We start from the raw sequence: 14,267 nt of genomic DNA on the forward strand, positions 1-14,267 counted from the left end.
GCAAGTAGCTTCTACTATATATATATATATATATATATATATATTTCTTACAATATGCAAGGTTCTATGAGATTCTGTTCGGGTTATTGGGGATGCCTTGCGTCTAAATAAAAAGAAAATCTTATGCATGCCATGTTTCTAGTCAGCTAAAAAAATAAACTAATTGATCTGACTGGTGTTATCAACTGCTATAATGGAGTGATGCATTAGGGACCGGTCATCCAGCACATCAGAACCACATCCAAATGTCAATGATACAAGTTTCACAATCAAAATCTTGAAAGAAAAAAGAAAAAAGAGAGGAAAATATAGATTCCTCATAGAACTGTACTGAGGCAACTTTCAATAGTTATACCCATGAGAGAGTGATTACGGTCACATTCTAACAAAAGTGATTGGAAGCTGAAAGTAAATATTGCTTGAAGTAAGCTACAACCTGAGAGAGAATTTATACATTTCATCCTCTCACTTCTATATCCAAAATACGATGTAGAGAAAACGAGAACAAATTCAGCAACCACAATCTTCAAGACTTTCTTGAGTGCACACACGGAAAGATCTAGCAGTAATTGCAGAGATAGGAGCTTGCCACAAATTAGAACTTTTTTCATACCTGATTAAAGCCACCTTCATGTCTCATGCGTCTACAATGCCTGATCACCAACTACCGGAACTTTCTCATACTCAGCAGATCGTCTAAATCTCAGTGGAAGGATAAAAGCGCCACCAAACCGCTGCTGCAAGTAGACCAGGATAGCAAATAGCAATCCACCACAAGGAATAATGATATCCCATGCGGGGGAGTACAAATCCGCATTTGGGTTAGCATAAATGTATGATGAATTGAAACGGGGTGCATATTCATGAGCTCTATAAGCATCATATGCATGCGGCAGTGACCTAACAATGGTAGTTCCGATGTAAAAGAAAGGGGCGAGAGCCTTCTCTTTTGAGTCCAAAAACAGATTTAGTAGAACCTGAGGGAGCAGAAAACCATCAAGAATCAAGCCAGCATAAGATCTCAGATCCTCCCAAATAGAATGCTGGGAATCGGCAATGAAACCATCAAAGGGGGCTTTCAACTGCGTATCTTCGTACATCTTCTGGTGGGTAAACAAAGCAACCAGGCCTCCAACAATATATAATGGCAAACACAAACACAGGGCCTTCATCTCAGCAATCCACAAGCACTTTTTGCCTTCCTCAGCCAATCTTGCAGACCATGTTAACTGGAGAAGACGAAATTGTAACAGAAAAGCTATCATCGTAACTACTCTCACTACAACTTCGTTCACCTCAAGCCAACCACCACTCCAGAGCAGTACATTCTGCCGGTTGCGGTTGCTGAAGAAAAATGCTTCGAAGTTCAGAACTAAAGGGATCATGTACCCAAGAGTAAGAACAACAAGCATCATAAGTGATATAGAGGGAAGCAGGTCAGGGTGCTTCTTCACATGCAAGAGCTGCAACCCAATGAAAACACATGCAAGCATGAGAGAGATGAGAACCATGATTAGCTCGAGATCCATTCTCCTGATTGTTCCTATGGCTTCTGAGGCATATATAACATTTGAAAACAATTGCAAAGGTTCAAAGTAAATCGGGTCTGACTTTTCACGAGTACTTTTAATGGTGCCCTTTAGACTTTTCCCAGCCTCTGGATCGAATGGAGCAAGCTCAACATTGATGAGAATTTCACAGTCCACAGTATTATTTTTTTTAGCTACACCTGAACCCAAATACCGACATCCAACCATGCACAGGATTCCTGTTTCAGCATCATAGACACCTTCTGCGGAAATGTCTATTGGCATATTCAAATCAGAAAACGTTTGGTTCAAAGAAAGCCCGCTCCATTCATGATTCGACCCCGTAAAGCTAACCATATAGCTGACATTCAGCAGGCTGCGGTTCGATGCTTGAACTTCACCTGCAGCCATTTGGGTCAGAGACTCTGCATCAGGGTTATAATAAAACATATCACCTACCGTCAGCGGGTATAAATAACCCCAAGTGATTCTCCCCTGCGATTTTTCCACAGAAATGTCAAATCTCATGTCCTCAAACGAATACCCGTCTGGATATCTCTTGCCCAGCTTCTTGACCTCCTTTTTCCTGCATGATTCACGCAGGTGACCCAATTCACTATACTCATACCTCTGACCTGAAGCACCCGTCATCCGATTCTCTAAACTCCGAAGCCCAATACTATCAAAATAACCGGACTCATTCACCTTTTTGGTACTCCAAATACGTCCCAATGCAAAGCTCCTCACCCTGACTGACAAGGTCTTTGGAAACCTCAAAAACAACCCGATCGAGCAATCCCCGACAGTTGTATTCTCCAAAGAACCCATGGAATTCAACACCCGACAAGCCATTAAACAGACCCGATTCTTCTCCCTATCCCAAACTCCCTCGCTGACTAACAATGTTTCCGGAGCCAAAGCAGCATAATAAGAGAAAGGACTCGAATTCGAAAACTGCAGAGACATCTGCAGTGTTACGTTATCAGAACACTGTAACCCGCCAATAGTCATGAAACTAGGCAAAGACCCATCCCTCCCATCGAAAATACTACAATTCTTCTTACTACAATTGCCCTCGTATTCCAATTGAAACCCCTTACTCCCCATACTTCCTAACATCCCACATATGCTTGACTCCAATTCAAGCGACACATCCCCACCCTTGCTCCCATTACACGCACTCCCTCCCTGCTGTAACAACGTATGCTCATATGTCTTCTGGGCGAACGCCAACACCGAAATCTTATCGAAGTAGTTCAAATCGCCCACTGCGTCCAAGCTCTCCACCGTGCCCGTAACCAAACTAGTCGTGATGTTCGAAGTCTTAGGATAATTGAGCTTGAAAACAGCGGAGAGATCAAGCAGATTACCTTCTTTCGGGTAGCCAAAGCCAGTGCCAACCATGCAGAGCTTTCCAGAAGATTCTGACCAGAACCCGCGTAATTCAAAGGTGACTTTCCCTCTCTGGTGGAAAACCCTGGGGCTGTGGGGCCGGACGCTTCGGTAGTGGCGGAGTCCAACAGATACGGCGGTCGAATTACTGACGGAATAGATGTTCCCGCCGCGGAAGATTAGGGTTGATTCGATCTCCAAGACGCCGGGGGTTTCGGTGTGGTGGATTTTGGATGTACGGAAATAGATGGATTTGGGATAGGAGAAGGACTGAGATTGGGGGGTTTCAGAGGAGAAGAAGGTTTCGCCGCCGGTGAAATACGAGGATTGGAGTTGGAGGAAGCCATAAGGGTCGAGTGCTGGGCCCGTGGATGTGGATTCAGGGACAATGGAGTCGCAGTGTTGGTGATAGGAGATTTTGTTTGGAAAAGAGGAGGTTGTGAGGGAAATGATGGAGAGGAGAAGGAAGATGGGGAGGAGGAGATGTGGACGGTTGTGATTGTGTGGCATGGAGATGATTGAAGAGATCTTGGCCTTTGATTTGGTGGTAAGGGATGATGGAGGGATTGGAGATGGCATTTTGGCGATGGAGGGGTAACTGAGGAGTGCGCTTGAAGAAGAGACTATTTGTAGAGGAGAGAGGAGCGTGGGTGTTGACGGAGGGGGGCGCGGTTTGGGTACTACCCCAGACTGTCGCGAGCTCGGCACAGACAAGGCTCTGAGGGGCCCACTGTGATGTATGGATTTTATCGACACTGTCCATCAATTTTTTCGTATCATTTTAGAATATGATGTTAAAAAATCGATTATATACAAGATCAAGTGGACCACACCACAGGAAGCATTGGTGATAGTGATTTTCACCGTTGAAACCTTCCTAGGGCCTACCATGATGTTTATTTTCCATCCAACTTGTTAATAAAGTCGCATAGACATGGATGAAGGGAAAATATAAATATTAGCTTGATCCAATGCTTATTTATTCTCACGAAGTTTTCAATGGCATTCATTTAATCCACACTATGTGGCTCATTTGAAAGTTTTATCTATCTAATTTTTTGTTATATAAGCTAAAATGGTTCTGGAAAATGTATGGACGGTATCGATGAAATCTATACATCATGGTGGATTCTCAGAGCCCCTGCCTGTGCCGAGCTCCGAACAAGCGGTAGTGCCCACTAAGTGTCGGTCCGTCGTGCCCGACGGGGCGGGATGTGGACCCTTCGGGTTGGAGGGATTTTTACGGAAATGCCACTGGAGAAGAGGTTTGCTCAGTCCATCCAATGTATTGCAATAGGAAGAATACTTTGGGAGTAGAGAGCTTGAATCTGTGTTATATGCTAATGATCCAAACCGTTTATATGATGTTTTATACATTTTATGTTGGATGACACTCTAAATTGAATCATTTCAACACTTTGATAGTTTAGATCTTTAGTTTTGAAGATGGACGGTCAATACACCTTCATGCAATCAGATTATTAAAATATTAAATCTGAGAGGTTTCATTGGCCATCATCCATCCAAATTACGTAAACCGTTTGCATCATTGAAAAGAATCGACATCCAATGGCAAATGTCCGGACGTATCCTATTCTGATACGCCCGGATGTATAGTAGCTAGAGGCTTGCCCCAAATCACTCCCGTTCGTTGCCCGTATCGTCGGGACTTTAGCCATTATATCCGGGACATCTCCCAAAAATCCAAACCGTTTATACTACAGATCTCACTTTGTACGGTGGAAAGTCAATTTCAACCCTTTCATTATTTGGCTTTTTTGCTTGAATATTAATGATCACCGTTTCCTTTGTATAATCAAACGGTCGAAATATTCAATATGCGTCCAACGGAACTCGGATTGCATACCGACACCGCGAGGAGCTAATGGACGGTGCTATGTGTGGCTCATCATGATGTATGAGTTTTATCCACACCGTCCATCCATTTTGACAGATCGTTTTGAGGTATGATTGAAAAAACCGAGGGCGATCAAAATGTCAGGTGGACCCACCACCGGGAACAGTGGTGATTGATCGCCCACATTTAAAAACCTTTTGGAGGGCACGGAAGTTTTGGATCAAGCTTATATTTTTGTTTTGCCTTCATCCAGATTTATGTGACCTGATCAACAGTCTGGATGGAAAATAAAAATTACAGTGGGCCCTAGAAAGTTTTTAATGTTGGTCGTTCAATCACCACTTTTTCCCTGTGATGTGGTCCACCTGAGATTTGGATCGACCTCCCTTTTTTTTTTAATTTCTACCCTAAAATAATGATCCAAAATGAACAGACGGCATGGATAAAACACATACATCGTGACGGGGCTCACATAGCACTGTCCAGTAGTCACGTCAGCATGCAATCCGCGTCCTCTAAGCAGAACGCCGATTGGATACAGTGCTCTGTGGTCCCACCATGATGTATGCGTTTTATCCACACTGTCAATCCAGTTTTACAGTTCATTTTAAGGCAAGATCCAAAAAACGTGACAGATCCAAATGTCAGGTGGACCACACCACAGGAAACAGTGTTGATTTATTGCCTACCTTTAAAAACTTTTTGATGGCCGCAAAACTTTTTGATCAAGCTAATATTGGTGTTTTCCCTTCATCCAGGTCCATGTGACATAATCAACAACAGGTTAGATGGTAAATAAATATTACGATGGGCCCTATGAAGTTTTTAATGATGGGTATTCAATCATCACTATTTTCTTTGGTACACTTAGATTTAAATCTTCCTCATCTTCAGGACCATGCCCTTAAATTACGATCCAAAATGAATGGACAGCAACATATAAATCATGGTGGTCCCACGGTGCAATTAGTGCATTCAAGGAAGCCTTCTGACAAAAAACGGTTTGGGTCATTAAAAATGAACGGTTAGGGTCATTAAAACACATACATCATGGTGGAGAAAAGCTCAAGATCGAACGGCTACAGTGCAACACGTGCATTCAAGCAAACTTCACAGAGAAAAGAGAAATGATCCAGAGCTTCGAGCACTGTGAGTTATATTGCTCGTTGGGTCCTTACTCTTTCTCCGGTGTTAGACTCTCAGGAGTTTCAACACCTGGTCAGGGGTTCCAGTACCCCTAGGCGGTGAAATCCCACTACAGCGTGAGTGTGTGGGGGTACGTGTGCGTGTGTTTTAAAAAAAAAAGAAAAAAGGAAGAAGGTATAGTGCTCGTAGTTGCATCGGGACACTTGGACAGTCCAATAGATTAATCCTTACTGTCCATTATGTCCATCTCACATAATAGATTAATCCTTACCATCTTATGTAAGATCTGCATGATCGAACGTGCCTGATGCACTGGATGTCGCACGTGTGCCACATGGGGACATCGTAAACTTCTTTCGCAGCTGCAAACACCATTCTTCTTGAACTTGTTACTTTTCGTACAGGTAGAAACGTGTAGAAAATCCTGACCGATCATCAGACCTGCCACAACTTGGATGGGCCATGACCCAAAAAAATAACACTAACTGGACAGTCCCAACTAGTCTATAGAGAACTTTTGGGGAAAAAATGTGAGTCAACAAATGGTTTCTGGACCGTCCATTTTCTCCTTAAAAAAATATTTCAAACCAAGGGTTTGAATTATCCAATCAGTGTTAATTTTGCCATATGGCCCATCCAAGATGTGGTCAACCTGATAGTCGGCTTGGATCTCGCAAGTTTTCCACAAAATAGAGACACTCATAAGTTTAGCGAGAAAAGCTGACAAACTTCAGCCTGCACAGGAGTGATTCTGCCACGTGGCCCATCCAATGGGGCTTCGCAGATGAATGGTCGCGATCACCATAAACACACCACATCTACCAAGGAGACTTCACTAGTTATGATGGTCGGACACGCCAGCATTATGGAACCTTATTTTAAATTCCATGGAACAATTAAAGTTGGTGTTGTTGGCAGACCCCAGATGACGTGCATGGACCATCTGTACGATGGTTCGGATCATTGATCATTCTTCCACTGGTGCGTGCCTTTTGATGGGACATCAGCAAAATTGCATGGATCGCATGATCTTGACCATCCAATCAAAGGATCCTTCCCATTGAAGGTGTACAGTTGATGAAGTTTTGTTACGACGTCCACTTCCAAGCCAACCGATTGAGCAGTAGGGTTGTCCAATAGGTGCAATTTTCGAGCAATCGCCCAACAACAGCTTGTAACCCCATATGATTGGTCCATCTAGCTGGAAGCACTGTCATCAAGAGTAGCAATGCCTATGAACGTTGTTTTTTTTTTAAAAAAAAATAAAATAAATTTTTTTTACATGGTTGATCTAATTGGATGGACTCAAAAATCTTCCATACATATGAGCATGTTTCATATTTTGTGGATGGTTGATCCGATCAAACATGAAAATATCATTGATTGAGAGATCAACATGTAGGATCTTCGAGCATTCACTATAAACAGTGCAGCGGCCCATTAGATCAATGGTAAAACTACAAGCAATTTCAGAACTAGATCTACCCGAAGTACTTCGGATTAGTAATGGATTCCAAGCCCACTGGATCGCTTATGTATATGGGTCTTTAGTCATGCCTCGGTGGTGGTCTCACAAGAGTTTCAACACAAGGTCATGGGTTCAAGTACCCATCATGAACCGTAGTGGGAGTATCTGGGTGTGTGGAGGTGTGAATGCGTGTGTGAAAAAAATCGATGGATTAGAAGAAGAGTTTTGATGAATTTTAAACTCATCCATCTTACAATGGAATATCCCTTATCAAACAAGTATAGTTGGTATGATACTTTTCAATCCGCAATTTTAGTTTATAAAAGAGAGTTAACAGAACTTGAATCAAGGATAGAATATCCTTAGATACTGTTACCGGCAAGGACTTGAATAAAAAATAGAAAACAATGAAATATTGATTTTTGGTTGAAACCATTTTTATATTTTCTTTTTTCCCTTTTTAATTGTTGGCTACTTTACTAAAGGGCTAGGATCTTTCCATCTTGGAGATTTTGGTACACGGCCAATCTAAAGTGTGGCCATATATCAGTAGTCCAGATCACTAAATCACAGGCCCGGCACAAACCAAAACCCAGAATAATACAATGAAAGCATTCTTTGATAAATCAAGTAATAACCCGGCCCAGCTATCATGCACGCAATGAATGACAAAACATAGTAAATAAAAGGGTAGTTATATGAGCAAAGAACCAGTGTCATCGCTCACTCAAATGGACAGGCCTCAACGGCTAAAACTACACCATTCACATGATCCTGACCATTGGATTGAAGGACTTCCAATGGCTACAAATGAACAATTGCAAAAGATCTGGCCAAGGGTCCACATTCATTGGACAGAAGTCACCAAACAGTCACTTGAGATAATCTTCTCTTTATCCATAGTAAAAATATATTTTTTTTTCTTCTTCCAAAGGTCCATTTAAATATCTGCTACTAACCTCTTCCTTTTTCATAAAATTCTACCAAAAAGTCGAAGCATGATTCTTCAAACATTTATAGTGACTGTGATTTCGAGGAAAAAGACCAGCTACCTACCCAAGACTTTCTTGTGTGGAATAAGTGATTCACTTGCATGCAAAAGCTTATTCACCAAGTTACTTCTCATCCAATTGCTTTTATGCCAGAGCAGGGCCCACCATGTTGTGTGTATTCCATCCAACCCATGCTTTTAAGTGAGCCCCATCATGAAGATAGGATGATCCAAAAATCAAGTCTATCCAATCAATACGTGGGAAACTCTATAAGAAAGCAATTAATAACCACCCAAAAACCTCCAAATTCTTGTGGTGGCCCACATAATGGTTTGATTGGCATTTCTTGAGCGTCCAATCTTCACAGTGGGGCAACCCTTCAAGACAAGTTGGATGCCATACATATAGAGAGTGGCCCAAAATCTGCAACCCTTGTAGAATAAGCTTATTTTAAAACGTCTTGTAGAGGAAACGGCCTCTACAAATAGAATAAAGATGGACCATTTAATAACCAAAGCTAGAAATAAAAGGGTGCATCTTAAACAGGTTGGGTTCAGATAGCAGTTTTTATCTTCATATGTGGAAATATACCAAGCCCACGCTTCTAGAACCTTACCCTAACGCACATGCTGACGTGGCATATGCGCAAGGTGACTTGGCTGTTACCCTGTAACCAGGGATGTGGGTGAAACCATTACTGTAGGTCCCACCTTGATGTGCTCATCGTATATCCATTTTTACAGCTTATTTTAATATAAGGTCCCAAAAATGAAGGTGGACCACACCACCATAAATAGTGGTAATTCTACACGCACTATTAAAAACTTCATTGCGTCCAAAATAATGTTTATTAAACATCCAACCTGTTGATAAAGTCACACAAACTGATAAAATAAATGCATAAATATTGGCTTAATCTAAAATTTATTTGGATAATAAAAGTTTTTTAATAGCCAACAACCATTGTTTCCTTTGGTGTGGTCCACCTGACATTTGAATCTGGATCAATTTTCAGAATATGGGTAAAATTAATCTATAAAAACAGATAAACGGTGTGGATATAAAATGCGTACATCAAGGTGGGCCCCTACAGTTAGGGTCTCACCCACATTGCTCGTTCCGGGTCACAGCCAAGTTGCACTCATGTGCAAAATTCCAAGCATCCCACCAGGTGGGCCACACTTTTAAGTTCTTGTAGCCTAAAAATCTTTCTCATCACATCTCAGGTCACACACAATGCACAAAAACAAATGGAAGATTGTTTAGCCATCCAACCGTTCGTTTTTGTACGTAGGGCCTGATTTTCAGGCCAGAAGATCTAAATAGCGTGACCCACATGATGGAAAGCTCAGATCTCTCACATGTGTGCCATATCATTGCTGAGAAAAATTACAAACAAAAAAGCCATAGAGACGGAGAAAACAATTCCCTTCTGTTTTTTTCTTATTAATTTACTTACCTATCTTTGGATAATGACGGGCGAAAAATTCCAAGTCTTGGACGACTTGACTTATTGGAACAGTGGCTTTAAAAAGGTTAAGAGAAGACTCTTGACTCCTCAGAATCTACGTCAATAAGCATATCCAATATCGGAAACAGCTAAGAACTGGCCTGCATACACTGAATCTTCTGTATATGTCCTACTGCAACCGTAGGATCACGACAGTACGGTGATGATGAGCGGCCGTCCTTGTGAATTGCTCAATTTCCAGACAGCACTTACTTAGTTGCAATTAATTCAATCCACTTGCTATATGGTAGGCTATTTTTTCATGGCAAAGCTAGCAGATGTAAACTAGTTCATTAGCCTTGTGAATCTGATCCGCAAATTCATGGGGCCTAGATGGGACTTGAGAAATATGGCATGGACTGGCTGGGTGGGCCTCACACCTCCCAAGGAGGTGTGTTGCGAACCAGTCATCACAACTGCTTGATCACAAGAAGTTAGGTACACCATTATTTAGTGTATAGTGGTATCCACAATTAGAGAATGAGATACTTGAGGTCATGTTTGGTAACCATGGATTCCAACAAAAAGCAGAAAAAAGAAAGGAGTTTTCTTTTGATGTGATTTGTGAGGTTGGATGGTGGAGAAAATGCTAAATATCACCTAACAATCATAACACCTTTTTTTAATTTTATTTCTTGATATAAGAAATTAGATCAATATTATAAGATAAATATAAAATTATTACTTTCTACCTAAATGATAACTCAAGTAATTTCTTTTTTCCTTTCTTTTACATTAGATTTATATATCCAAACATGCAAGAAAAAGAGAGGTATTAAAAGATCGAGCAACAATAACCTTTTTTAAGTTCCTGCTTTCTAACACCTTGTACTTCACTACCCAAGATAAGTAAAGTCTCACAGCTATTTAGCTAAACATTTCCATCGTTTTCTAGTCTAGATGGGGAAAATGACAAGGAAATAGATCAGGCCCAAGGGACACGATCAACTAAGGGGGCATTTGGATCATAACTTAAGCTACTTTGCCTCAAGTTGCTTGTGTTGATTTTTACTTATTTAGTAGATAATTATGTTTTGTAAACAATATATTTATCGGTCAGGAAGTAAAAAAAATATGTTTGGTCTTTAACGTCACGTAAGTATTTATCCCTCGAGTTTGTTTAGTTCACCTTTAATATCCACCATTCATCATGTGAGTCCAACCTTTAACGTGAACTGTTCATTATGTTAGGCCAGCTTGACACTGCCATCAATATGAACCATTCATTGTGGGGCCTACCTTCAATGTGTACCATCCACCTTGCAAAGTCCACCTTCGATGTGGATTAACCATCATGCACGGTTGGCCTTGGATGTGGATAGTCCATTATATAGGACCACCTTTAATGTAGACCGTCCATCATGCAGGGCCCTACTTCGAAGTGGGTTGTCCATCAAACGGGCCAACCTTGGATGAGGGTCATTCATCGTTAGGGCTACATCATGTGGAGTCAACCTTTAATATCCATCACCAATCATGTGGAACCCACCTTTGATTTGGACTATTCATCATGTGGGTCCCACCTTCAATGTGGGTTGTCCATCATTCATCATTAGCGTCTTTGATCTATATCGTTCATTATGTGGGGCCCACCTTGATTTGGGTCATCCATCATGTAGGGCCCACCATCAAATAAATTCTCCATCATGTGGAGCCTGACCCACATCCAAAATAGGGTCATATGATGGCCGGCCCACATCAAAGTGGGCCCTGCATGATGGATGGCCCACATCATGTGAGGCCAACCTTCAATGTCCACCGCCTATCATGTGGAGCCCACCTTTGGTATGGGCCCTCCATCACGTGGGGCCCACCTTGGATGTGGGTCATTCATCAATAGGAGCCAACCTTTAATGTGGATTATCCAGTATGTCGAGCCCACCTTGATGCCGGTCATCCATCACCTGAGGCTCACCTTCAATGTTATTGTTCATCATGTGGGGCACCTTCAACATCCACCACCCCTCATGTGGAGCCCACCTTTGAAAAGTACCGTCCATTATGTTGGCTCCACCCTCCATGTGGGTCATCCATCATGCAAAGCCTGCTTTGATTGTGAGTCATTCATCATTAAGGACCTACCTTTCATGTGAACAATCCATAATGTAGGCTCACCTTGATATGAGTTGTCCAAAATGTGGAGCCCACCTTTGACGTGGACCATTAGTCGCATGGGCTCCACCTTTGATGTGGATTGCCTATCATGTGGGGCCTCCTTTGATATGGACCATCCATCACATGGAGAGAGAGAGAAGTCAAAAAGTTAAAAAGTAAAAATGAAAAATAAAAACTAGTAACTTTCATTAGATAAGTTACTATAACAATTCTTATCAAATTAACTTAAAAAATTAACGTAGTAACTTAACATAAGTTAAAAAGTTATTTATTAGCCAAGCAGGCCCTAAATATATAACATGGAAGCTGGCTAAGTCCCCGGTCAACGGCCTTTTGGATGCTATTATCCTACACACTGGTTCCCCAGCCTACAGGACTCAGGAAATAATGATACACTAAGGGACTGGACTCAGTCTAAAGGATTGAAGCTTGTGGAGGGGTTTTTGATCTTATTTTATTTTATTTATTTATTTTTCCAATCAGTCTAAAGTCCCTTCCTACTCATTTCTCTTTTCATTTTATGAGGTGGGTGGGTGGTATGGACAGCTAGTCAAAATTCTTTCGGACGCAATTACCTTACCTCCTGGTCCTGGACCATATCAGCCCAGGATGCCCTACCTTTCAACCTTGTTCTGCCGATGGAAATGACATGAAATCCCTTACAAGGCTCACTACCACACCAACCTTGCTCCCAACTTCTATCAATGGTATGTGCATTTTTATCATGGCCTGATTGTTGCCCATGTACTTTCATGTGTCCTCTTACATCATGGCTATGTTTACGGAATAACGTTTTCTAAACAGCAAAAGCTTGAACCTTTTCAGATGTTTGGGTAGTAAAGGAGTCAGTGAGATTGGTTTTCTGAACAGCATGAGCTAGAATCTTTTCAGATGTTTGGATAGCAAAGCATGAGCTAAAAAGCGCTCTGTGATGGCTTAACGGGGAATACAGCTCCACGAATCCATCTTAAAAAGAAAAATATTTGCTTTCAAAATTATTCATATGCACGATTGCTAAAGATATTCACACTCCAAAATAGACGGTGTAATACACAACCCAATTTTTAACTCATGGAACTCTTAAGCCTACCATGATTTATGTGTCAGATCCACACTGTCCATCAACTTTTTCAGATTATTTCAGAGTATGAGCCCAAAAACTGAGGCACATAAAGAGCTCAAGTGAGCCACACCGTAGAAGGGAATTGAATGACCACAGTTCAAACCTTCGGAAGAATCCATTGTGAGGTTTATTTGCCATCTAACCTCTTTATAAGATCACACAGATGTGATGAAGTACAAATACAAATATCAGCTTGTTCAAAGCTTTCTGTGGCCCCAAAGAAGTTTTCAACAGTAAGTGCACAATTTCCATGGTTTCCTTTAGTGTTGCCTAATTGAGTTTTCAATCTGCCTCATTTTTTTTTATTTCTTGTCCTAAATTGAGCTTGCTAAACGAAGGGAGAGGGTGGATTTCCCAAAAACACCACGGTGGTATGGAAATATATATATATATATATATATATATATATATATATATATATATATATATATATATATATATATATATGCCACGGTCCTATTGTGGTCCTATTGTGACGGTAGGCCCCAATAGGACCATCCATCTCCATATTGGTGCATGTGCGGCTTCAGTGGATCCCGCATCCATGATTGAATCCCCACCGTTAAAAACTTGAAGGAGCACCCCAATGTTTATTTGTCATCCAACCTATTTATAAGGTCACAAAGACTTGAATAAAGAGACCACACAAATATCAAGTTAATCCAAAACTTTTGTGGCTCAGGAGAAGTTTTTAATAGTCGATTACCATAGTTTCCTGTATTATGGTCCACTTGAAATTTGGATCTTCTTAATTTTTGGGATCATAATCATCTAAAATGAGTTTTCAAAATGGATGGACGAGGTGGATATAAGGCACGTACATCATTGTGAGCCCCAATAATCACGGATCCCACCCACCTCTGCAAACATGATATACAAGCAAATGTGTCAAATTAACAAATGTTAGACATTTCAGACGTTTGTTAACAATCGGGTTGCTTAGGTTTATGAACTTCAGATTGAGATTTCAGATTCGAGCTTCAGACATGAATTTAACAACCAAGCCCTTACTTTCCAAACATTATCTCAATATAGAAACCATGCTTCAATAGTCCTCATAGAATCATAAGAATCGTTCTTCTGATAATCATTTTTACGCTTTCTTTTCTTTTCTTCTCCCACAACCCAAGGCCT

General features: G+C 41.1%; 1 protein-coding gene across 1 annotated transcript in view; it reads right to left on the reverse strand.

Moving 5' to 3' along the window:
* Positions 1–331: 331 nt before the first annotated feature.
* LOC131239106 (uncharacterized) overlaps positions 332–14,267 on the reverse strand; it is a 51,129-nt gene continuing 37,193 nt past the window's right edge. Inside the window, exon 9 of the mRNA XM_058236664.1 lies at positions 332–3,680. Within this exon, the coding sequence (XP_058092647.1) occupies positions 645–3,680 (3,036 nt within the window). The 3' untranslated portion in view covers positions 332–644. The remainder of the gene's footprint in view (positions 3,681–14,267) is intronic.

This window comes from Magnolia sinica, chromosome 3, assembly GCF_029962835.1.
Source record: "Magnolia sinica isolate HGM2019 chromosome 3, MsV1, whole genome shotgun sequence".
In the NCBI taxonomy this organism is placed as follows: Eukaryota; Viridiplantae; Streptophyta; class Magnoliopsida; order Magnoliales; family Magnoliaceae; genus Magnolia; species Magnolia sinica.